This window comes from Scardinius erythrophthalmus (assembly GCF_964197995.2).
Source record: "Scardinius erythrophthalmus genome assembly, chromosome: 21".
Taxonomy (NCBI): domain Eukaryota; kingdom Metazoa; phylum Chordata; class Actinopteri; order Cypriniformes; family Leuciscidae; genus Scardinius; species Scardinius erythrophthalmus.
In genome coordinates this window covers 31,461,716-31,487,688 of record NC_138241.1, presented here as the reverse complement: position 1 = coordinate 31,487,688, position 25,973 = coordinate 31,461,716, and the positions used below count along the sequence as shown (strand labels likewise).

Sequence of the window (25,973 nt, the reverse complement as noted above, 5' to 3'; positions counted from 1 at the left end):
TTTGTGGTTGGTAAGATTTTTTTTTTCTTTCTCTTCTGCTCAACAAGGCAGCATTTATTTGATCAAAATACAGTAAAAACAGTACAATTGTGAAATATTGTTACTTCTTAAAATAACTATTGTTTTCTATATATTTTTTTTTAAAGTAACTAATTCCTGTAATGGGTAAGCTGTGTCATTCTTCAGTGTTCCTTCGGAAATCATTCTAATATTCTGATTTCGCTGTTCAAGACACATTTCTTATTATTATCAATGTTGAAAACAGTTTGTGCTGCCTAATATTTTTGTGGAAACCATGATAATTTTTTCAGGATTCTTATATAAATAGAAAGTTCAGAAAAGCATTTATTTGAAATAGAAATATTTTGTAACATTATAAATGTCTTTACTGTCACTTTTGATCAATTTAATGCATAGTAATTTCTTTCAACAACAAAAAATCTTACAGACTCAAAACTTTTGAATGAACGACAGACTTCGAGGTGGACATTTTTTACTTTGGCCAACAAGCAACCACCCAGGTCACCTTAGCAACTGCATAGCAACACCCTGACAACCATAACCACATAGTAACACTCCGACTCATGACTACACATTTGTTTATGTGCCTCTATTCCATGAGGCCACTGGAGCTGAGAAGCTGTCGAATTATAAATGTTAGAGAGGGAAATATAAGACAAATGGATGTTTTCAAGTGAAAGTGCTTGTAAGTATCCAGAAATTTGTCCCTTGTGGTTAAATGGTTTGACAACAACTGAGTGAATTGTTCGTTGTTGTTGTTGGCTTGGTCAAAGAACATCCTGGTCAAAGGTTAAAACCGTCGTGGTGGATATATTATTTCCCGAAATGTATTCAAATATGTTCTTTGTTGCATTCAAAGCATCATCTGGAAGCATGAAAATTTGGATGCATCAGTGGTGTCTTGATAGTTTGTTCTCTGAAGGTGGGACAGGAATGCAGCTGGTGTCTTTGTTACTCATGTCCCAAACATCTTAGGCAGCAATGACATTGTTTAATGACTTGTCACTAATAAGAATGGCGTGCTATTAAAAGATTGACTTTTTCCTTGAAATGGTTGCAAGTTCTGCTTAAGTCATGACATATGGTTTTTGGTTTTATTTCCTGTGCCAATGTTCTTTTCTTCTCTGTAATCACCCTTATTTAAACTTTTAGTCATCCTCTGATGACGATTCTGTCAGCACTGTGTCCCAAAGTCGACGTGGGAGAAGGGATAGTGTGGTGAGCCAGAATAAAAAAAACTAACCAATGCAATTCAACCACATATTGTTTTCATTAAAACAATAATACATCAAAAACAACTTCTTTCTTTAGGTTGACCATTGCTACTTCTTTTTCCCTTTATCTTTCTCATGTTCTTGTCTGTCTGTGTAGTTGTCTGATTTCTCGGATATCTCCGAGACGGCTGCTGATTATTTCAGCCGCTCTAATCGCAGGGGCAGCATTGTCTCTGATCTTGATGATCTGAGCATCCCAGACCTGGATAGTGTGAGTCAAGACGTGCATGAAGTATTAACCGGTGTGACAACTTCACTAAAGACCACTGGATGGTGACTTATAGGGATAGGTTATTTGTTAAAGTTTCTTTACTTTGCATGGCTTAAGTAAATTTGACTGGATGACTGCTTTGTTTTATTCAAGGACTGCTTTTAGGAAGGTTTTTTAGGAATTTGTTCAACTTTCACTTACATGTATTATTCCAACAATAAGTGAATTAGCTATGGACTGCCTTGATCATAACACCGAAAATCATTCCTGTTTAAATACTTCTAACCATTACCTCTGTTGTGTGTGTATCTGTAACTGTGTGCATTTGGTTTTATAGCAGATTTTTGGTGAAGTCTGGCCAGAGCACTGACTCTGGATGTCGCTGGTTAAATTATGTGACATGCATGATGTGTGCTTAAATCAGTTATTGGAACTACAGCATGTAGAATCCCACTAACTAAGGCACAACCCTGTTAATAGCCATTGAAATTACGCCAAGTATGTATTTCTAATAGTTTCAATGTGAGTAATGGTATCGTCTTCTTTTTCAGCTCGATGAGAAATGTGACAAGCAGTTTACAGACACCTTCAGCCGGGTAAGAGGAAGAGAGATCATTTTCCACTTCCCATTGTAGACTGGCATTTGAGCCATAATTAAGACCCTAGTTAATTTTACTCTTCTCATTAGGGTAAAGTTCATCTGTATTTGGTCAATATTTCCAGATTAGGAGCTAGAGCGGGTTTAAGTGATTTATGTTATTGTTGTTGTCATTACTGATTTAAATGCACTAGTGTTCAAAAGTTTGCGGTCAGTAAGATTTAGATTTTATTTTTTTTTAAGATATTAATACTTTTAATTAGCAAAGATGCATTAAATTAATCGAAAGTGTCAGTAAAGATACATTTACATTAATAATATTTGTACATTTTATAATGTTACAAAAGTTTAAAATAAATGCTGTTCTTTTGAACTGTCAGTTAAGCAAAGAATCCTAAAAAATTATAAATCCATATTAATGATAAATGATTCATAAGTTAATAGGGGTGCAACGGTACAGATAGCCCACGGTACGGTCCGTACCTCGGTTTTTGGGCCACGGTCTCGGTTCGGTTTCGGTACATGTTTTGTGTAGAAAGAGACTGCTATTTCATCCCAAAAATATGTTTTATTTTTCTTATGAGCATAAACAGAATGTCACAGTAGGAAGAACATCAATGTATGGAATAAATTAACACTCAAAATATTCAAGTGGATCCCAATTCCAAACCTTGATAACTGGTATATGAAGTGATCAATGTGAAAGAAACAGTGCACTTTTACCTTTAACAAACATAAATTAGCTTGTGCTTTGAATAAAAAAAAGCAGAGCAAAATAATATAAAAAAAAAAATACTGCATTCAGGATACAAAGTGCAATGTTATTTACTCATCCACTATTGAGAGATTCTTGTGCAAAAAGATGAGTCTATCAACACTGTCTGGTGCAAGGCGAGACCGGTTGGCACTAACGATGTCCCCAGCAGTGGAGAAAATTCTCAACTTTTCAGAATGCCGCAAGCGCACCGTAGGTCACGTGACAAGAACCAACCAGAGCGCAGCTGATGGTTGCTTTAGCAACGACAGACGCCTCCGGAGCGCAACCGCCCTAGCGCTTTGGAAAAAGGAGAACGCGGCGCGCCTAGCGTTTTCTACGCGTTTTTAGGCGCGATATGTGAACGGCGCCTAAAGCAAAAACTAAAAGGATCAGCGCGAACTCAATGGCAAAACCGAAGTCCCGCGGGACATGAGGGTAGATTGTCCCGTGCAGGGCTGACCGAACGGTCAGGGATTTTACCGTGTACCGTAGCATCCCTATAAGTTAATGATAAAAAATTAATCCTTGTAATAATAAAAAGGAATGTTTCATGAGCAGAAAAATTGCATATTAGAATGATTTCTGAAGGATCATGTGACAGAAGACTGAAGTAATGATGATGAAAAATTCACAGAAATTAATTAGAAAACGTTTGTTTTAAATTGTAATACTTTTCCACAATATTACCATTTTTACTGCATTTTTGATCAAATAAATGCAGTCTTGGTGAGCATAAGAGAAAATTCTAACCCCGTACTTTTGAACGTTTTGTTAAGATAGATTTTGGTTAGGCTTAATACACATTTAATTCCTCTAAATATCAATCAATAAAACTTTTGGTAATATACAGCAGCCTCAAAAAGTATTTGCACACTCGAGTCACACTGGGAAATGAATGAATGTCATTGCATTTGATGATAAAATATCCAACCAATTTGCATCTGCAAACAAATGTTACATCTTCTCAAAAATTCATTTTTGCAAATAAATGTAACCAACAGGTGTTAAGGTTGTTGAATCAGCTTTTAATTCATTGTTGATGGGTGCTCTCGTGTCCTGCAGCCATCCTCTCGATGTGCCACCCCGGCGCTCTCCGCAGCTGCCCTGGCATCTCTGGGTGGAAGCACTTCTAGACGGGGCAGCGGAGATGCTGGAAGCGTCATTATGGATGCAGAGGCTTCTCTCAGCGAATTAAGGGTAATTATGTTGTTTATCTGCATATGTTATTGCAGTCAGCTAGTTTACAGATTCAACACAAATCTCTCTGTAATAGGGATTTCTCTGGGATGCTTTTTAAATAGGATGAATCTACCTGCCTTTGAATGTATTTTGGCTAAGCATAGAGCATCATACTTTCCTACTGAATGCATTTGATCTCAGAGAATCCACTTGTTCATTTCCCAGCATTATTTGGTTTTATTTGTGTCTGTGTTAATCTTTTCCTTTCTTTCCTCTGTGTTTGAATGCCCTTGGGAAGCTCTTTCCCTTTCTGTGTTTGTAAAAATGTACAATCAGAGGTCACCGCTCTGACCTTCAGTGAATGCCAAACCTTTCCCATGATTCATTCATCCATCTCAACAGGACATCTATGATCTAAAGGACCAGATTCAGGATGTAGAGGGTCGATACATGCAGGGTCTTAAAGAGCTGAAGGTAGAGGGTCCTGAGCTCAACGCATGCCTTTCCTCATCCTCCACTAACACACCAGACACTTAGCACTCTTTAGTCTGAAAGCATGAGCCTTGCATGGGTCTTTCAATCACTACATTAGCTCTTTATAGTAATGTTTAGCCCACAGTGTTGTGTTGCCTGAAGATGTAATTGCTCCAAAGCGCCAAAGTCACATGGAAGTCTTCTGCCTCACTCCAAACCACTGTTAAAGAAGATGGAGGACGACGCAGACACACCTTTACTCTGTTTCAGCTGTAGCTGTGTGAAGAATTTTTAGTGTTTGTACAGAAGCTGTAGATATTTAAAGCATTAAATATCCTGATACTAGTAAGACCCTGTGAAGGAACTTTACATGAACAAGTGTTAATGCAGGAAAACATTTGAATTTTATCTATTGAGAAGTGATTTGATTTTGAGTAGTTGCCATTAATATATATACTACTGTTCAAAGGTTTAGGGTCAGTAAGATTTTTTTGAAAGAATTAATACTTTCATTCAGCAAGGTTGCTTTTAATTGGTCAAAAGTGACAGTAAAGACATAATGTTACAAATGATTCTATTTCAAATAAATGCTGTTTTGTTTTGTTTTTTTACTTTCTATGCATTCAGTTTTTCTACAAAAACTTTAAGCAACACAAATCTTTCAATATTGATAAATAAGAAAAATTTATTGAGCATCAAGTCAGCATATCCAAAGTATTTCTGAAGGATCATGTGACACTAAAGACTTTAGTAATGATGCTGAAAATTCAGCTTTGCCTTCACAGGAATAATGTTATTTTAAATTGTATTAATATTTCACAATATTACTGTTTTACTGTATTTTTGATTAAAAAATGCAGCCTTGGTGAATATAAGAAACCTCTTTCTAAAACTAAAAAAATCTTATCAACCTCAACCTTTGAACGGTAATGAACCTGCATTAGACGGGTGATTGGAGCAAAGGAGCTGAAGAGGAGGAGCAAGTTATTACCATTTTAGAAAGAGTTACAAAGACGAGCCGTAAAAAAAATCACAGTAAGACCAGGAATGTCTGTTTAGTAAAAGGGCCTTGACTTTTGTAAAAGGTTGTTGATTTTTCAATTTTATGTATAGCATTGAGTTGAATTACACTTTTACTTCTTCAATTTTTACCTGTACTTCACATTTTTATCTAATCTTCAGTGCAGTGATCAGAGTCTGCTTGGTTTATTTGCCTGTCATTAAGTTTTGTAGTGGTTTTGTGTTAAGGATTTTTTCCTCCCTTTCACCAGGAATCTCTGTCAGAAGTGGAAGAGAAGTACAAGAAAGCCATGGTATCCAACGCTCAGCTGGACAACGAAAAGGGAAACCTCATTTACCAAGTGGACACACTAAAAGATGTTTTAGAGGAGATGGAAGAGCAAATGTCAGAGCTGCGCAGGGAAACAGAGGAGAAATCAAAGGTACTTGTACTACATTGCTCATTTCTAGAAAACTGTTGCTTAATAAAACTCTTTTGATTAATTTGGCACTAATTAATCAGGCAAAAAAGCATTGTATGGTCCAGCTGTTTGTATTGCCAATGCACAGATCAATGTGTTTAAATATATTATTATATTATATTTTTATATATATATTTCTATATGATTTTTTTACTATTTATTTGTATGATACAGCTGCAAATAAGTGTTTGAACACCTGTCTATCAGCTAGAATTCTGACCCTCAAAGACCTGTTAGTCTGCCTTTAAAATGTCCACCTCCACTCCATTTATTATCCTAAATTAGATGCACCTGTTTGAGGTCGTTAGCTGCATAAAGACACCTGTCCACCCCATACAATCAGTAAGAATCCAACTACTTACACGGCCAAGACCAAAGAGCTGTCCAAAGACACTAGAGACAAAATTGTACACCTCCACAAGGCTGGAAAGGGCTACGGGGAAATTGCCAAGCAGCTTGGTGAAAAAAGGTCGACTGTTGGAGCAATCATTAGAAAATGGAAGAAGCTAAACATGACTGTCAATCCCCCTCAGACTGGGGCTCCATGGAAGATCTCACCTCGTGGGGTCTCAATGATCCTAAGAAAGGTGAGAAATCAGCCCAGAACTACACGGGAGGAGCTGGTCAATGACCTAAAAAGAGCTGGGACCACCGTTTCCAAGGTTACTGTTGGCAATACACTAAGACGTCATAGTTTGAAATCATGCATGGCACGGAAGGTTCCCCTGCTTAAACCAGCACATGTCAAGGCCCGTCTTAAGTTTGCCAATGACCATTTGGATGATCCAGAGGAGTCATGGGAGAAAGTCATGTGGTCAGATGAGACCAAAATGGAACTTTTTGGTCATAATTCCACTAAACGTGTTTGGAGGAAGAAGAATGATGAGTACCATCCCAAGAACACCATCCCTACTGTGAAGCATGGGGGTGGTAGCATCATGCTTTGGGGGTGTTGTTCTGCACATGGGACAGGGCGACTGCACTGTATTAAGGAGAGGATGACCGGCGCCATGTATTGTGAGATTTTGGGGAACAACCTCCTTCCCTCAGTTAGAGCATTGAAGATGGGTCGAGGGTGGCTGGGTCTTCCAACATGACAATGACCCGAAGCACACAGCCAGGATAACCAAGGAGTGGCTCTGTAAGAAGCATATCAAGGTTCTGGCGTGGCCTAGCCAGTCTCCAGACCTAAACCCAATGATTTCAAAGTGGGAGAACTTGCAAAATAGCAGGGTGTTCAAATACTTATTTTCCTCACCGTATATATATATAAAATATAATATAATAATATATTTACACACACATATATTATGTGTGATTAATCGATTTTCCTGCTGTGTTGAACCCTAAGCGCAAGCTTTGGCAGATTATGTGTGAATGTATTTTTTTCCTTCTTTTGATTGACAGGAGCTAGAGCGACAGAAGCACACATGTTCAGTCCTACAGCACAAACAAGAGGAGCTAAAGGAGGGCATTCGTCAGCGAGATGAGCTCATCGAGGTAGAGACCAGAACAGAAATGGTTTATCGACCATAAATTCAGTTGAAAACATCAGAAAAAAAGGGGAAAAAAGGAGTCTGCATTAGACTAAGTGTTTCAAAGCTTTTGCAGGATAATCAAGTTGTAGATGATTTGGAATCTTTTTAAGGGAAAGTGGTTGTTCTTTATGTTCTTCATAGATGAAATAGGAAGGTTTAGATTCTCTATAGTCTATATCATTCACTCTCCTCCATTGAGATCCTCCTGTTTTCTTCCTTCATATGTTCCGCCTCATTGCTGCTTTGTAGTGTCTGTTTTGAATCTGTCTTTTTTCTTCCTCTGCTTTATTAAACACAACTCCAGGAGAACCAGAAATTTCAGCAAAAACTAGATACCCTAACAAGAGAGGTGTTTGACCTGCAGGAAACTGTTAACTGGAAGGACAAAAAGATTGCGGTATGACGGTTTAGGAGATAGTGTTTGGATTGACTCTGAAAAGGCTGATCAAATTTTATATATACTGTATGTGTGTGTGTGTGTATATATATACATACACACACACACATATACAATATATATAAAATTAAGGTTTTTATATATAATATGATTTATGCGAAGTGTTTGCACGCTTAAGTTTACACAAATTGATTGGCAGTTTCAATAGTTGTAAATGCATGGTGCTGCCCTCTGCTGGTATCCCATGAGCCTCAGCTGTTTACACCAGAATTGTTTGGTACTACACAGTAGAGTTGAAAACTGTAAAAGGAACATAATGCATGAAAATTGATTACATCCAGACTTGCTTGTTTGAAGAAGGTTCGTTTTACTTCTAATATATTCACTTCTGCATGAAATCCAAGAATTGATCCAAGAAAAGATGATTGGAAGAAAAGCACAGGCAACACTATATATAGATAGACTAATAACCTCACTTCTTCACTTCCTGTACTGTTCATCTGTCAGCATGGTCTATTTTCATCCTACCATCTGTGACTAAAGCTAGGGCTGGGCAATATATGCAACATTTGTGATGGGTTAATCAATGTCATTTTTTTACATTCACATTAATTCAGTTAGCAGATGCTTTTATCCAAGGACAACAAACGATTCATCTTAAGGAGGCAATTACACAAGACGTGCCAGCAATACAAAGTTAGGGATGCTCATAATTAACTGGTTAACTGAAAACAAGAATTTTTACCAACTAATACTATCAGTTAAAGGGTTTAAAAAGTCATTTAAGATATTTTAAGACGTTTGCTGCATGTTTCAAAAATTGCGTTTTTGAGAGGGAGAGAGAGACAAAAACGGACAGATCGCGTTTGTCTGACTTATCACATTCAGAAATAATGTAATGTAATGTAAAGAAACGTTTACAAACACCATAAACATACAGTAGCTATAGGCTATTTTAGTTCCCCTCACTCCACAACAAATCCTTTAAATTGAACAGTATTCAGAACAGAACAAGGAAAAATAAACTTAGCCATATAAACATCAATCCAAAATGAATTCCTTTAAAGTAAAACTGAAACAGAATCATTATATTTATATTTATATACACCGTATATATTATTTTTATCTATATCGCCCAGTCCTAACTGAAGGTGGTGTTCATTGCGTGTGTTTGCTGCTGTCTCTACTGTTTTCTTCACTCCTCTCTCTTTTCCTGCCCTGTGCGTGGCCAGGCGTTAGAGAGACAGAAAGAATACTTTGGTTGCATTAGGAATGAGAGAGATGAGCTCAGGGATGAGCTGGCTGACCTCAAGGGGAAAAGCCGAATGGAAGAGGTACGTCCTTTAAGTGGTCCTGCACCGGAAGCTTGACATCAGCACTGTATAACAACAATAAACAGATCGTTTGAATGGAAAGCATTTGGCTTGTTGCGCTCGTCTCCTTTTATTTGGTTTGTATCTGTTTGATCTGCATTTCATAGGACACTTTTTTGTGTGTGTGTTAAAGTAGTCAGTTTGAATTATTTTTAGCTATTTTATCTGTAATTTCTGGCCAGCTTGGATCTTTTTTCCCCCACTGAGCTTGTCACAGTACACTATAAAGGACGCATGCAGTTTTTCTTTAGGATTTATTCCACATAAGGTATCCTAAATAAACGTAATTATGCAATAATCGTACTGGCCAGTGTCCATTAAAAATGGCTTTTATACATCATGCTCTTATACTGTCCTCTCCTGCTCTCACAGAAACATGGGCTGGTCATCATACCCGAGGACATGCCCAACGGAGACGTCAGCCACGAGTCCCCTACCGCAGGCATCACCGTGGTAAAACAAGAGGTAGCTCAGGTGCTGGAGTCAGCAGGAGACGGGCCTTTGGGTGAGTCTCCGAATACACTGTCAAGCTTATCTGTATTAGTGTAGAAGCGATGGCTTAATGATAAAGCTTAATTCCTGTCTTCATACTCCAGATGTAAGACTACGAAAGCTTGCGGATGAAAAGGATGAACTTTTGTCCCAGGTATGATTGTACATGGAATGATTTCAATGGGATTATTGGCATAGATGAGTTGAAGTAACACATCTGTGCTCTTTTAGATCAGAAAACTGAAGATGCAGCTGGAGGAAGAGAGGCAAAAACACTCAAAGATCGACAGTGTTTACACAGAAGGAGAGCGAGGAATGGAGAACGGCACTGACCTGCATTTCATCGAGATGCAGAGTACGACCTCTGACACGATACACACACTGAAGTCTGAATTAACACCTTCACATGTACCTTTACATGCTTTAACTCCGTTTGTTCCTTGTAGGGGACGCCAATAGACAGATAAGTGAATACAAATTCAAGCTCTCAAAGGCTGAACAGGAAATGGCCACTATGGAACAAAATGTGAGTTTGTAATCAGAACCAAATAATTTTCAAAAATGTATTAAAGGTGCATTAAGCAACTTTTCATGTTAAAAATACCCGTTTTCTAACCCATACATGCTTAAACAATTGCCTGATGGGCTGAATGAGCCCTTCTCTGATCACTGAGATTGTCTCTATAATCCTGTAAAGTGAAATAAATAAGAGGGATTCGGGCCGGAATTTTAGACTGGGTGTGACGTCATGCGCGTTCACGGCACGCTCACATAGCTATGCCTGGCAGGTTTGTGTATTCGCCGCCATTCTCCGTAGAAGATGGATTCTAAGAGACCGGCTTGTAGTTCATTTCAAACACCAACGCAAACTCCACGTAAGATAAAAAAAAAGAAAACTTTTGTCCGTGAGCGTGCACACTTCTGGTTGCAGTTTCAATTGCCGCCAGAGGGGGCATAGTTCTGCAAAAACTCAGAGACTTGCGCAATGCACCTTTAAGTAAAATTATTTTAATCATGTGGCAAATATTGTCACTTTATTTAGATTTTTTATTTATTTATTAATAACTTGTTAAAATTGAATATTAGTATAACTTGTAATTTTCTGTATGTCTTGCAGGTAAACAGACTTGAAGGACAGGTGTCCAGATATAAAAATTCAGCAGATAATGCAGAAAAGATAGAAGATGAACTGAAAGCAGAGAAAAGAAAACTTCAGAGGGAGGTATGAACCCATCTGCTGTTCAAACATCTCCGCTACTGATATAGACACACATGACACATTCAGGGTTCTCACAATTGTAACCTGGGGAAAAAATTGTTCCTGACATGCAAATGCCAAATCCAAGCATAGAGAAAAGCAAACTGTTTGTCATATTAGCAGTCACAGTCAAGAGTTAACCTCACGCATCTCTTTTCCATTTGTAGCTGCGTACTGCCCTGGATAAGATCGAAGAAATGGAAATGACCAACAACCATCTCGTAAAGCGGCTGGAGAAGATGAAAGCAAACAGAAATGCTCTTCTATCCCAGCAGTGAAGAGAGACTCTCCGACACCTTTCAGTTGGACACCAAAAAAAAGAAGAAATCTGCAGGCCCCTTTACCTTGTTTCCTTGCCTCTTGTGGTAAAATACAGATTTACACCTTACTAAGGCAACACGGTCAGGGAGGGAACATCTAAACCTTTGTGCTTTCTTCTCTGAACCCGAGAATATTGTTGGTTTTGTTGTTTTTAAAGGCTTGATGAGGTTTCGTTGCTCGGACTGGGTGCTTTTTCCCCCTCCTCTTATCTAAGTTGAACGAGTATAAAAGCGCTTTTTAAACTGTAAATCGACACGACCGCAGGGCCCTCGACGTCCATGTAAATGCTTACACAGCAATGTGCCTTCACAGGGGGGGCGAGGGTTATATGCATTATAACACTATACAAGAAAACGTATTTCTACCGGTACAGAAAACTTTAATGTGTTTAATAAAGGGTACAGCCATGAGTCGAGCGCTATAGAAAATCAATCATGTCTGCTATGGTTTCAATTAAGTGTTTTTGTTTTTCAATTATTTAAAATATTTCTTGAAAATAAATGTGTAAATGAATGCAGTATGAATGGGTGGGTGATTCATGAATTGTGATCGTTTGCAGGGCACATTGACTTTTGTTAGGTTTTTTTGAAGTGCTTTTTCACAATGGACTACATCAGTTTTACACTAAATGCAACGATTTTAACTCCCAGATAGAGACTGGTGTTTCTACTGTGACATTGTGAGATTTCAGATTCATGTACCAATGCCACTCAATGCCTTTCACCACGCTGTTGTATTCAAGTTTGGTGCAACTTTTTAATCACACTAGAAACAAATTGTCTGACACTTCACAAGCACAGCGATTTTGACTAGAGCAACTGCAAAGTATACTGTAAATAAATTACACGATTTACAAACTGACCTCTCTTTCAGTAATTATTTTTGGCCTTTTTAAAGGTGGCATTTTTACACCTCGGAATTGCAGTGTTTGAAATGGCCTAACTTGGCTCAATCAATGGTCACATGTATTTAAAAACACAACATGCAATGATAAACATTTCAAACAGTACTTTATGACCTCGTATTTTAATTGTTTGAGAATGTTAAAGGTAGGGTAGGCAATTTTCAGAGGCTAGCAATAAATAGCAAGCTAGCTTTCAAAGCATAAGATCCCGTCCCGTCCTCCCTTCAGAGCGTCTCCAAAGCCACGCCTCCTTCAAAACACATGAACGCGTGCAGCAGGGAGAAAAGCATCACAAGAGACGGCGTTAAACTACCTCATGTCTCAAAGCAAATTACGTTAAGAATAATAATGAACATAAAGAGCACTGACCTGTACCGCCCGACTGCTGCAGAATCACTTCGCTGAGTGTCACGAACCGCTCCGAGTATAACGTCACGGGATTCCATCTTACAAATTATGGCATGAACGCAGCATAAGCCACTGATCTATATAATGTCATTCTACAGGGTGGGCCATTTATATGGATACACCGTAATAACATGGGAATGGTTGGTGATATTAAAGTCCTGTTTGTGGCACATTAGTATATGTGAGGGGGCAAACTCCTCAAGATGGGTGGTGACCATGACATATACTAATGTGCCACAAACAGGACTTTAATATCACCAACCATTCCCATGTTATTACGGTGTATCCATATAAATGGCCCACCCTGTATATAGATCAGTGGCATAAGCTCATTGTTTTGGATCAGGAGGAAGTGTAAAAGTGGCTGCTGTTTCGGTGCTTGGTGACTGAGGTCCGTCTCTAACTCTTAGTATGAAACGCGTTGATGACGTGTATGGAAATGCATACGTTCACAGACAGGTAGGACATTGTATCATTGCATCGGACCAAATTCAATGATTGGACGGAAATGTTATGGTCCTAAACCACAGATGATGTATACATACACACACACATTTAGACCACTTAACTTAGTGATTGTTATCAGGATGTGAAGAGACTTTCAACCAGCATAACAAAATGTTTCTGTATCAAATTCTGCCTTTAATTTTTGCCATTCAATTTGGTGCCGTTAATGGTGCAAAAACTACATACTTCTACAAACGTGATTTTGTGAATTGTTGTTGATATCCGTTTCATATTTTTGCTTTATTTATCCAAGTAGCTTTGGATAAAAGAATCTGCCAAATGCATAAACGTGTAATGTGACTTGAAAGAGAAGTGCATTATGGAATAAGACTGTTTTACACTTTCAAAGACAGTTCAGTCAGTTCACAATAATAAAAACCGTTGTTTAATATTTCAAAATACAATCTTTTTTTATTCATCTGCAGTACAAATGTCTATAAATCCTTGTTTTAATGTTAGCTGGTCATCTGAAATAATGTGACAGACAATGTGTATCGTGGGATTGTCAGCTGACCAACAAAGCGCAGCGAAAAGCAGTCATTTCTGAAAAGTGCTGAACTTCAGCATCTCTCAAACACTTTGTAGAGTTCAGGCAGGCTGGCGATCTGGAGAACGCTTCCATCTTCACTGAAGTGTTTCGGGGGACTGAAGAGAGATCGGAGAGCTTTGAAAAGCACATGCTCCACCTTCCACTGCCAGCTCATCTCTGCATCCTACAAACAATAAACATCCAGCCTTACACACTCAGGATTCAGTCAACTCTTCTATTAATCAAAAATCATTGACAAAAACGGAATGCATCAAGTTCAGAATAGCATGTTATTACAGTTTGTGACTACCCACAATGTCATTTGTGTGTGTAACGTGAGCATTACCTGTGGCTCTTCTGCATCCGGCTCCAGTGTGTAGCGTTTCCTTATGGAATAGAAGTGACTGCATTCTATGCTGAAGTCACGGAAACAATCCTTCTCTTGATCCCAGTTCACCTGCATCATCCATCAGTTATTTAGTTGCATCTGTTTTTTATTGTAATGTCTATTTTATGCACAAAACCCAATAAACTACAGTTCCATGAAATGCCGACCTCAGTGGCTAAACGCAGGATGAACATCGGGAGTCCCTCCATGGCAGGAGTGTAATTATCAAGCAGCATTGGCAGACCAGTCAGGTTCCCTTCCTGTAAAGAAATGCAAGAGTTCCTAACAGTTATGAAGCACCATAATGTTGATTTCGATTATTATCTTGTCATTATATTGCTTTTGCATTATAGTACGGCAGTCGTATATAGGAAAGCACCATACGCGAGGTTAAATAAACACATAATCAGTCTCTTGAGCTTCATTTATATAAGAATTTGATTATACGTGTAGAATGTGTCACTCACTCCATCTATTTCCAGGGAAAAGTACTCTTCCAGCATTTCGGTTTTCTGCTTGAGGAAATCCACAATATACTGGGCCAGTCCTTCTTTTGATCCGTCCTCGTCCGTCCATCCGCTCTCCTCTGAATCCAGAGCCAACATGGCCAGATCATAGAGCGGAACTGGATTCTGAAGAAACAACTTTAGTTTGAATCTGTCAAATGCAACCATTAGTAAACAGACATTTTAAAATAAAAATGTATTAAAAATTGTTATTACTTTAAATAGCATGTATAACAAAAAATAAAATGAATGCAATAACACACCGACAATCGAAGGACTCCAAAGTTACCAAAATCGTAGATCAAAATTTGATAAAACAGCATCTGACTGTAGAAAACGAGAGAGAAATGTGTGTTTGTCAACAAATATATTATAAACATTACGTATATATATAAAAATAGCATTATTTATGAAAGTAGAGTCATGAATGAACTTATGTCAGTCATTGATCTGTGTGTAACCTGAGTTTGGTTGTATTGAGCAGGTAGAGTTTGGTCTGGTGCTGCACTAGAGTCCACTGAGGACTGACTGAACCCACAAACGAGTGTTTCTGAAGCAGCTCCTGTAAACCTGTGGAGGACAAAATCAATTTACAACCATCGGCTTATCGTCTATAGCATGAAAAATGCCAATATAACAAACCAATGGTTTATTTATTAACTGCATGAAGGTACAGATCTTGTCTGTTGCATAATCCAAGATTAATCCATAATCTAATATTCCTGCATTTTAATGTTAATCAAACAACAAAAGGCAAAGAAAATAAAAAATAGCTCACTTGTCTTGACTAAATACCTTTTGTAACTCTCATAAGGATTAATATGTATTTAATATATACAGTGAAATTGAAATTGTTATACTTTACTGCTCTCCCATTGGAAGTTGGGACGGGACACATTGAATGGCTTTTCCATTGTTAAAATAGTGAAGGGAGATTTTAATTCACTAACATAAAAATTTCAGTCTGTTCTATTTCCTAAAGTGGATATAGTTTGACCTTTGTGAGTTTGCTGCTCTATATCCTCCCGAAGCTCCTTAATGCTGGTCAGTTTAATGACGCGTCTCCTGGGAAGAGAGGCGGCCGTCAAATCTTCCTTCACCTCCTCAACATGAGGCCTTTTCCTGAAAGAAAATGAAACAGACGACAGGATGATCCTCTGATTCCGACCATTAGGCCACGACTGCCTTCTACTATAACTAGTAAAACTCTCTGCAACAGCCTGTTTTCTGCACTTCACCTCAGTGGTGCTTCATCAGGAGGAGGCTGAAAGTCAGTCTGTAGATCTTCTGAGGCGCACGGCTCCAGATCCTCAACAGCATTCAGAAGCTCAGAGTCGTCCGGCTCGGCAGCGGGGGGGCTGGGGGCTTTATCTGGCCTGCACTGAGAGCCAGACGGCTGGAGGAACGCATCCAGCTTCTGGGCTTTGCAGTCAGTGCGGACCATCTGATGGGCGTACACACGCTCCTGGGAGTCTGCTGAAGAAGAGGCTTTGGCCGCGCTGGTGGACGCCGACAGTCCTGGAAGCAGAGTCTAAAACGGATCATGAAAATCAGTCAAGTGTTGGTCAAATTAGACAATATAAAAACGTCCTCCTGTAATTGAAGGTTCACCTGTGTGAAGTATGTGCGTGAGGAGTTGGAGCCAAGCAGTTTACTCTCGATGTGTTTCTGAATGCTCTCGGTGATGCTGTCCTCGTGTAGGAAGTGCACCTCGTGCTTGGTGGGGTGAACGTTCACGTCAATGTTCTGAGGAGCAATCTCTAAACTTCACAATGAACAATTGTCAAGTATTAGTATTGTTAAAGTATTGTTTTAAAGCAGAACTCAGGTTATATTCAAATATTCTGTGTGACTTACACTATCCTTTGATAGTTTGGGTTATATATAGATATATTTTAAAATGTAATTTATTCCTGTGATTACAAGGCTGAATTTTCAGCATCATTACTCCAGTCTACAGTGTCACATGATCCTTCAGAAATTCGCAAATCTTGATTTGCTGCTCTAGAAACATTTCTTATTATTATCAATGTTAATATTTTTGTGGAAACCATTTTTTCAGGAATATTTAATGAATAGAAAGTTTAGAAGAACAGCATTTATTTTAAATAGAATTTTTTGTAACATTATACATTTTTACTGTCATTTTAGATCAATTTAAAGGGATAGTTCACTTTGAAATTAAATTTTGGTATGTTTTAGCTTACCTCAAGGGCATCCAAGATGTAACAACACTCATCAACACAAAAGGTGTCTTTTTTTCCACAGTAGTTTCAATTTTGATATTTTTAGGTCAAACCGTTCTTGTCTGTCAGTCATATAATGCAGGTCTATGGTCACTGTCTCAAAGAGCATGCACAAGTCCAAATTAAAACAATTCCCCATCATCCAAATTAAACAATTCCCCATCGTAAGTACACACTGATGGCCTAAGACACGAAACGAGCGGTTTGTGTGAGAAAACGAACAGTATTTATATCGTTTTTACCTCTTATACACAGCCACGTCCAAATGATCTGAGGGCGCGCGCGCATCCTGGTGTGTGACGTGTGCGCAGACTGGTGCATAGATATATACAATAGATGTCGCTTTAAAGACATTCGTTCCAATAAACTGCCGTAGACAAGGCGACATCTAGTGTATATATCTATGCACCAGTCTGCGCACACGTCACACACCAGGATGCGCGCGCGCCCTCAGATCATTTGGACGTGGCTGTGTATAAGAGGTAAAAACGATATAAATACTGTTCGTTTTCTCACACAAACCGCTCGTTTCGTGTCTTAGGCCATCAGTGTGTACTTACGATGGGGAATTGTTTCATTGGGACGATGTGCTCTTTGAGACAGTGACCATAGACCTGCATTATATGACTGACAGACAAGAACGGTTTGACCTAAAAATATCAAAATTGAAACTACTGCGGAAAAAAAGACACCTACATCTTGGATGCCCTTGAGGTAAGCTAAAACATACCAAAATTTAATTTCAAAGTGAACTATCCCTTTAATCAATCTTTGCTAAATAAAAGTAAAATTAAATCTTATGGACCCCAAACATTTGAATACTCTCATCAAGTGATATGATTTACCTAAGGTAAAGAAAAGGATGAGTGTTTTTGGGAAGATAAGCGGTGTATACAGTCTCAATAGCTTTCTTCAAGGCACTAGACTCCACCAAGCGATCTAGAAGACAACAAAGTCAGAATTATGAAGGTCTTGTATTCAAACGATATCACATATTGCATTTAAAAACTGACCTAGAAACAAACTCATAAGACATACGGTTGATAAAAAGGATAAGGATGCATTTCTTGACGGAGTAGTTGGCATTGGAGATGTAGCCCTTCATTTTAAAAGCGAGTTTCTGATCCTCACACTCAACTTCAATCAACTCCCTGAAACACACACATAAATGCTTTACTCCATGATTTACCATCAAATTAATGTATCCTTTAGTTTAAATGAGGTTCAAATGTTTATAATCCAGGAAAATGGTCACATAAAAGTACCTGCTAACAGCTACACCAAACACCACACGAATGTTGTCCAGCACAGAGGCATTCAGAAGGGTCTTCACATCTGCAACCATCTCGCCTTGCTGGATAGAGGGAAACAATTTACTTTCTGAATGTGTCCTCTCAGTGTTATTTTAGTATCATTAATATACTTTTATAGTATATTTTTTATTGTTATATCGTCCATTTTCAGTTAAAGTTTTAGTTTTTGACATTTTTATTGGTGTTTTCAAGTGTCTATTTCATTTTTATACATTTTTATTTTAGTTTTAGTCATTTTAGTTCTTAGTGTGTTAGTACAACTTGAAATAAACAAAAGTTAGAAAAGTTGTAGTTTGCCTATAATTGATTTTATTTCGTTAATGTTTATTTCAATTGTATATATAAAACACAACACAATGAGAAATGAGCATTTCACCTTCTTGACAGCAAAACTTTTCCCAGAGTTGTGAATGGCGTATCTGTATGACAGGAAACACATACAGGTTGGCATGGACAGTTATTCAGGATCTCGCAGCAGAACAAAAACCTTCTAGATCTCATGAACACACCTGCTCACAACCTCAATGATTCTAGAGTATTCCTCACTGGGGCTCTTCAGGGCTTTCCGTCGGGTGGACACATTATAGAACAGATCCTCTACCTGGAGGAAAGAAAAAAATGGAGGAAATGATTGCTTGTGGAATTGTGGGAATAAAAAAAGTGTAAAAAAGTACTTGCTATCAGGTAAACCTACAGAAATCAACGTCCCCTGGTTTCCAGCGCAGGGTTTGGGTGGAGATTTCAGCTTCCCATCACAGTAATTAGCCCTGTAAACAAAACCAGAGTACCACTTTATAAAAGAAAAGAAAACATTAATAATAAAATAATTGAGCTGCAGTGTATTTACACTACATTCTGTGTGTCTGGTAAAATATATACAATTATAAAGGCTGCGTCCGAAATCGCATACTCTCTTGAGTAGGTACTTATTTTGAATAAGTAATTACTTCACGACCGATAACAAAGTATGTTCTATAGTATGAATCTAATATGGATGTTCTACCTCTGCCATGTTCTCATTATCATGTGACCTACCAGCGTCAGTTACATCGCTTCATTGCCATTCATAAATCCTCTCCTGTGGCCTCATGGGATAGTAAAGTGTCCATCGTATGCACACTCCAGCATCTTGCTAAGAGTAGTAGGTCATCCAGGTACTTTTTGCCTGCTGTTTTATGAATACTGTGGTTTCGGACGTACTTCTTTTGTCACATACTGTTTTTCGCCTACTAAATATTAGGGAAGTATGCGATTTCAGATGCAGCCATAATGTATATAATCTAATCTAATTTAATATATAGACACTTTTCAGCGCTGCGCTCATTGTGTTCTGTCTTCCGGTTTGCATTTCCACAGCATGAAGGTTAGATCTTACCGATTTATGAATGAACCGCTCGTTTTTAAAATCTTCCCGGTCTACTGGCATTCATTATGACATCCGCTTCAAACATTACAATGCTCATGATAATAACTTTCATTAACTCTACATAAAGTAAGTCCACTTCACCAGCTGATTACTTTTCGACAGCAATGCCATAGAAATATACCAAGCTACTGCAAAAACGGTAATTCAAAGACAAAATTCTAAAGACACCTGGGCGCTTGTTTCTCGGACGCATAAGGTCTATAAAATAAAATAAATTACCTGTAGGCACATTTGGCATCAGCTGTTTTTGTGGTGATTGTGACATGTGCCACATGACTTATACTGGCAAGAGCCTATAAAAAAAGAGAGAGGTGACTTAGCCAAGTTGATCAGTAAACAACACACAGGGATCAGCTGAAGTGAGGAACACTGTACCTCCCCTCTGAATCCATATGTTGCAATTGATGCCAAGTCCTCAAAAGACTGAAGCTTGCTGGTCGTAAAACGCTCACAAACTATTTCCATATCATCTTTCTGTGAAGCATAAAAATGCATCAAGCTCCAAACAAGAAATTTGCCATTTCACAAATGTCTATCGATGTGTGCGGTGTAGAAATAAGCGGCTTACCCTGATGCCACTGCCATTGTCCTGAATGAGGATGAGCTTCAGTCCACCTTCTTTCACTGTTATCTGGATATTTGTGGCCTTTGCATCCAAACTGAGGAGTCAAAACAAATATTAGTGTCTCATATTGTGTCACGTGAGGTTGACATATTAGGGTAATTTTGCCACACAGGTGCCATTTGTGTTCCTGAATAGATTTTGATAAACATGAGAATTTTTTATAAAGTGTCACCGGTTGTCAGTCATCAGTCGTTCCAGATAATAATGTATAACCAGTTGACACCAGTCATAAATAATCAATAAAGTTTAATCAAGCATTTAAGACTACATTTGTTTTTAGTCAGTGACGTTACTTGTTATATTAAAGATAAACCTTAGTGACACCAGTTAGCAGACATAAATTGTTAAAATGTCATTAGGTAGAAGTTATTATAGTGATCGATAAATGTGTCACCAGTTCTCCATCATCTCTTTGATGGCATTGGCAGGCCGCTGGATGATCTCTCCTGCTGCGATGCGGTTCACTACAGTCTCGTCGAGTCTGCGGATTACTCCCGCCATGATGAACTCGCACTCATTTACTAAATTAGAAACAAACACAAACACAGTCACATGACCTGTCACTCATTCACTACATAAAATATAAGCTAATTCAAAGGCACGTGAATGTTTGTTTACGTCGCACACGCACGAGACCCGCAGAACTTCAGGCGCGAATGACGAGCGCCCGCCTCTCGAGTGTTGTGATTGGCTGGTGGAAGAACTATATCCGCCAACGTCATGCCTAAAGTTTTTTTATATATATAAAATTTTTATATTGACCTTTCAAAATGACAGAATTCAACAGCAAGTTCTTGACACATTTTCACATTTTGTAAGTATAAATTGAAACACAACAATGATAAAAATTAAAAAAATAAACAAAAACGTAAAATTAAAGGGCATCACAGACGTAAAATTCATTTAGCAGAGATACAGTTCTTTGGGCTTTTCGATTTTTGAAAAACTAGAGATTCTAAATCAACTAAAGGCTGTTCGAAAATGAACAAAACTGACCAAATGGCAGGGTCTTATAAAATTGTAAAAATGAACGAGTGGAGGATGATACACAGGTGAGTGTGTGTAGCCTACAAGTATAATAATACCAGTAAATGTTGACCTTGTGGGGAAATTGTTTAGGTCCCCACGAGGAAACAAGCTTATAAATCATACAGAACGATGTTTATTGGAAATCTAAAAATGTAGAAAGCTTTCTGTAATGGGTATATTTAGGGTTGATTGAAGGAGAGAATATACAGATTGTATAGTATAAATATCATTATCTCTATGGAATGTCCCCATGAAACATGAAAACACAATGTGTGTGTGTGTGTGTGTGTGTGTGTGTGTGTGTGTGTGTGTGTGTGTGTGTGTGTGTGTGTAGCTTATCCATAGAGAGAAGATGCTGATACCTCCATCCATACCACATGTGTGCTGTCATTTTATAAGAGTCTGCTGATGTGCACAATGGTTCTCTTGTGTCCCCAAAATATGTGGATTCTTAGATATCATCAGATTTAGTTACGAATCCAAAGTAAAGCGTCTGTGTTTGTTAGTTTATCAGTGTTTTTATTTATTTTGCATAATGAAGGAAATATGTGTTTTAGTCTCTGGTCATGATATTGTATGGCCTTTAAAGCAATGGTTGTGTTTCTGAACTACTTCAACACAGCATCACAAAACAGCCACCAGATGGCAGAAGACAAGAGTGCTTGTGTAATGCTCTCCTCGTTAAAAGAGGAAGCTGATTCATGGATCAAGATGTCCCAATTCAATAAAAATGCTACTGTCAGGCTCTTTAATCAATGAGTCATAGACCACAATGCAAGCATGTATCTTGTCTGATATCTTTTTTGTTTCTTATATAACATTTTATGTTTCATTAATATAATAAGGCAGTTGTCAAAAGGGATGTCCGGCCTATAAAACTGGCATCTTCATCCTTTTTTCAAATATTCTAAAAAATCTGTTAAAGATTTTGTAAGTATATTGCGTAGTTATTCTTTGAGTCAATTGTTTTATTTGTGATAACACAATTAAACATACCAAATTGTGCAGACATATTTTTTGGCCAGGCTGTGCAAAAACAAGAGAGATGAAATATTAATAACTGATTATGTTGTTGTAGTCAATGTATGTCTTTCCGGTGAGCTTTTTGTTTTTATATGCATTATTTTGCATAGTAAATTAACACTGTAATTATAGTTTTTGCCAAATAATTTTGTCAGATAAATACCTTAACCAAATTTAGTATTTTTTTTTCTTCCCTCACATTTAAAATGTTTTTTAAAATATATATCCCCTCCGGACATCACTTTTGGCCACTACTGTATTGTGTTAAAAGCAGCCTATACGTTTAATTTGTTGAGCTACATTTAATGGTCTCATAACTTTTACTTTTAAGTAACAAACATAAATTTGAAAAATTATTCATTCATTCAATGCATCATTTACTAATCCTCATGTCATTCCAAACTCACATGACTTTCATTCTTCTGTGGAACATTAATATATTTTAAAGGCTTTCTGATCATTTTCATATAGTGGAAGTTAACAAGTACTAGGGCTCACAAGCTCCAAAATAATGAAAAAGCATCATAAAAGTATCATAAAAGAAGCCATATGATAGCTTTATGTGACAAACAGACCATATACCTTTTACATAAAATATACCTTTTCCACAGAAGAAAGAACAACATGAAGGTGAGTAGATTATTGTTTTTGGGTGAACTATCCCTTTAAATATACAGTGACTGACTCTTCATTATCCTCATGTCAATTATAGAGGTCAGTTCATGAGAAATGGATAAAGAGCTACAGAACAAAAGTCACATCCAGTGTTTCCAACCCTTCCACCCTTCATCTTTTTCTGAAATGCTGTGGTTGAGACAATTAAATCTTTTCTCGCTCGCTTGCTTGCATGTAAGTATGTGAGGAATTCAGTTTCTTTGTTCTTTCATATTTTGAAAGCAAATGAAAGTAACCTGAAAAGTACCTGAAACCAGCTCCCTTCCCCTCTGGGTTGAGCTGTAAATCGTTCTCTTCAGCGTTGCTTCATGTTTGCTGTGTGTGTGCTGGACTGAATTCAGCAGCGCATTGAGTCTTTTTACAGGCCTGTTGAAAGAACAGGTCTGATCAACACTGAACAAGACACTATTTGCACAACATTTCCTGTCAGGTCTCTCTCTCATGATTTCTCGAAAGCTTAACCTGCAAACTAGATTTTCTGCTCACCTCTGTTCCGCATTGGATTAAAGCTAGGGGCTAAATTATACATATTTTTTTTTCATTTAGAGCAATTTATCAAATTTCTGAACTGGCTCCCCAAATGAGTTGCAGAAAATCAGTTCATAAATCAATATTTTCCCGTTTCCATGACAATCTGCATTGTGTCCAAAGTAGTTTAGTTGCAACCTGCTCATTTTCAGTCAACACTTGTTTAGACTATTCATACATGCATATTTCTATAACCGGTGCTTCAAGCAACCTGGATTTGTTTTTATACACAGTATGAAGATTGATGAAGGCATATAACCTGAGAAGGGGAATGCCGTGTCTCATTATTTTATGAGGTGTGTTCTGTAAAGGTGAAGCCTTTCTCATCTGTCAGTCTGTGTCTCTCTGCTTACACCCTTTTATAGGAAACTTCTATTGAGGTCTTTGTAATGTATATGTGTAGTATTCATGCACTGTAAAAAAGTATTGCTTGTTTCACTTAAAAAAGTAAGTTACCTGGTTGCCTTAAAATTTTGAGTTCATTGAAATTAAAAAATTGAGTTAATACAACAAAGAGATTGGTTTAATAAATAGAAACTCAAAATATGATGTTATCTGAACCACATTAATTATCTAAGTTGATTTGACAAAAGATTAAAAGTTGTGATAACAAATCATGAAAATATTTTTTTACAGTGGTAAAGTGGGACACTTTCTGGTAATTTGCCCTTAGCCCTTCACCCAGTACTGTTCTGAATAGCTAAAGAGGGAAATACAGAGGGAAAAAGAGGAAATATACAAAAACCTGAGCGTCCCACTTAACGTACTGTCATGTTTCTGTTTGTGTTTGGACTTCCTCTGTGTTCGTTGTTCAGTTTCTAACCACTCCTCTTTCATTAGTTCATTTGGTTCAGCTGTGTCTTGTTAGTTTCTATGGTTACTATCATTGAGTTTATTTGCCCACAAGGGATTTTATGTGAAATGTGACACTTGTAACACAGCTGAACCTGCTGATATGCATCTGGGTTGTGTTTCCTTTCACACTGTTTGAAAACATAATTTTCAGATTCAATATTTTAACATTTAATCTGTTAATTCAATTGCAAAAATGTCATTTGGCCATCATGACCCTCAGGTTTTCCTCCTGAGACCCAGCCATAGACTTTTGTCCTCTGTAAGAGACATTATATTTTAGCGAATTTCTCTGAGACTATACATGTCACAGTTCCTGTACTGTTTAATGTAGAGTACTGGATGGACTGTAAGGTCAGAGATATCAAATGCATTGTGTAAAGTATTTGAGTAAATTGAATGGACTCTTTAATCCAATACATTTCTGATAAGTAATGCAATTACTTATATGGCACCTAACTTTTTCTGTAGCAATTTATTTCTGCTACAAAAGAAGTGTAACACCATCTACAAGGCATTTACAAGGCATTTGTGCGTCAAACAAGGCTACTTTGCATGAATGCAGGTGCATTAGCAGGTAGTTTTGAATCGCAGGTGTTTCACCAGGGCTGTCCTTAGGCCAGTGCAACCGGTGTGACCACACCAGGCCCTGCGCAAATGGACCGAGGGGGACTATTTAATTTAACATTATTTTGAAGATAACTTTTTGAAGGATATGGGTTTACTTATTCCCTTTCTGAGCACTTGAGCTTAACTGAGACTTTAGTGCTTGTAGACGTTTAAGAGGCTATTGTGTAAACCTTGATTTATTGCAATTTTGAGGTGTTCAGTATTTCAATTTTAGAAAATATATGCTTGCTCTCCTTACAAAACACTGGTTTCTTGATTTTCACTGGCATGTCTCTTAGGTGTGGAGGACTAGTGCATCTCAGTATGAGGCAAATACTTTATTACTGTTAAAATCACAATACTCAAGCCATATTGAAAGTTGTAACTTTTAATGGAGTCATTTTTGCTGCAAGGTATCTGTACTTTTACTCAAGTATGGTTTTCAGGTACTCTTTACACCTCTGGCCAAATGTTTGGAGGTTTGACCATGACAACTCCATCTCCTTGCTCTTTAAAAATGACTGACATTGACTGAATGACTGAATTTAGCTCTCTTATGGATAATATTTTGTAATTATCATTTAAATCTGAATCATTTTCAAATAATTTGTCTTTTTTATTACGCTGACAAAAAGCTCACCCCAATAACACATTAATATGCAATACCCATTTATGCATGTTTAAACACACATATTGTATAAATTAAAATAGTATATCAAATTATTTTGTTATGTCTTTCAAGCTGAGGATTATCTTTATACAAAGAAAAATAAAAATGGATTGATGATAGTTGTAGAAAGACAGAAAATATGATGACATTAGCCTCATAAAAAGATCAGTGCTGCTAATACAGTCCCGCTGCTCTTTTTAATGCATGCAAATAATATTCAGCCAGATTCTGACAAATGCTTGTGCATTTGCATGGATCTGGCTGCTGGCAAAAATATTTTCATATTTTTTGAGTGCAAAGACTTGCAGCATGTTTAGAGTAGATGTAAGAGATTGAGAACTGCATGCCGCTGCAAAGCAGA

The 25,973-nt window shown here is 37.6% G+C and overlaps 2 protein-coding genes across 14 annotated transcripts in view; one reads left to right on the top strand and one right to left on the bottom strand.

Moving 5' to 3' along the window:
• Positions 1–13,584, top strand: part of lrrfip2 (leucine rich repeat (in FLII) interacting protein 2) — a 32,591-nt gene extending 19,007 nt beyond the window's left edge. For 4 of the 12 annotated variants that reach the window (XM_081351066.1, XM_081351067.1, XM_081351064.1 and 1 more), the window contains 15 exons: positions 1,174–1,239; positions 1,393–1,506; positions 2,058–2,102; positions 3,924–4,058; positions 4,443–4,514; positions 5,786–5,956; positions 7,403–7,495; positions 7,838–7,930; positions 9,163–9,264; positions 9,676–9,808; positions 9,900–9,949; positions 10,027–10,150; positions 10,242–10,321; positions 10,913–11,017; positions 11,221–13,584. In XM_081351066.1, coding sequence (XP_081207192.1) covers positions 1,174–1,239; positions 1,393–1,506; positions 2,058–2,102; positions 3,924–4,058; positions 4,443–4,514; positions 5,786–5,956; positions 7,403–7,495; positions 7,838–7,930; positions 9,163–9,264; positions 9,676–9,808; positions 9,900–9,949; positions 10,027–10,150; positions 10,242–10,321; positions 10,913–11,017; positions 11,221–11,331 — 1,494 coding nt within the window. In that variant the 3' untranslated portion in view covers positions 11,332–13,584. The remainder of the gene's footprint in view (positions 1–1,173; positions 1,240–1,392; positions 1,507–2,057; positions 2,103–3,923; positions 4,059–4,442; positions 4,515–5,785; positions 5,957–7,402; positions 7,496–7,837; positions 7,931–9,162; positions 9,265–9,675; positions 9,809–9,899; positions 9,950–10,026; positions 10,151–10,241; positions 10,322–10,912; positions 11,018–11,220) is intronic. The other 8 variants (XM_081351071.1, XM_081351061.1, XM_081351062.1 and 5 more) reach the window with 6 other exon arrangements.
• On the bottom strand, positions 13,558–20,950 carry mlh1 (mutL homolog 1, colon cancer, nonpolyposis type 2 (E. coli)). Of its 2 annotated transcripts, none has more exons than XM_081351094.1 (20): positions 20,845–20,950; positions 20,621–20,747; positions 20,170–20,260; positions 19,977–20,075; positions 19,821–19,894; positions 18,870–18,942; positions 18,685–18,776; positions 18,552–18,594; positions 18,128–18,216; positions 17,901–18,013; positions 17,708–17,801; positions 16,228–16,381; positions 15,855–16,147; positions 15,614–15,738; positions 15,078–15,186; positions 14,880–14,943; positions 14,578–14,742; positions 14,278–14,370; positions 14,069–14,179; positions 13,558–13,906 (listed from the first exon to the last, which is right to left on the bottom strand). In XM_081351094.1, the coding sequence occupies exons 2-20, from the start codon at positions 20,725–20,727 to the stop codon at positions 13,754–13,756; spliced, it is 2,142 nt and encodes a 713-aa protein (XP_081207220.1). In that variant the 5' UTR covers positions 20,728–20,747; positions 20,845–20,950; the 3' UTR covers positions 13,558–13,753. The 2 variants fall into 2 exon arrangements, with proteins under 2 accessions (XP_081207220.1, XP_081207221.1); XM_081351095.1 differs by having other exon boundaries at positions 20,858–20,902.
• Between the last annotated feature and the right edge of the window lie 5,023 nt (positions 20,951–25,973).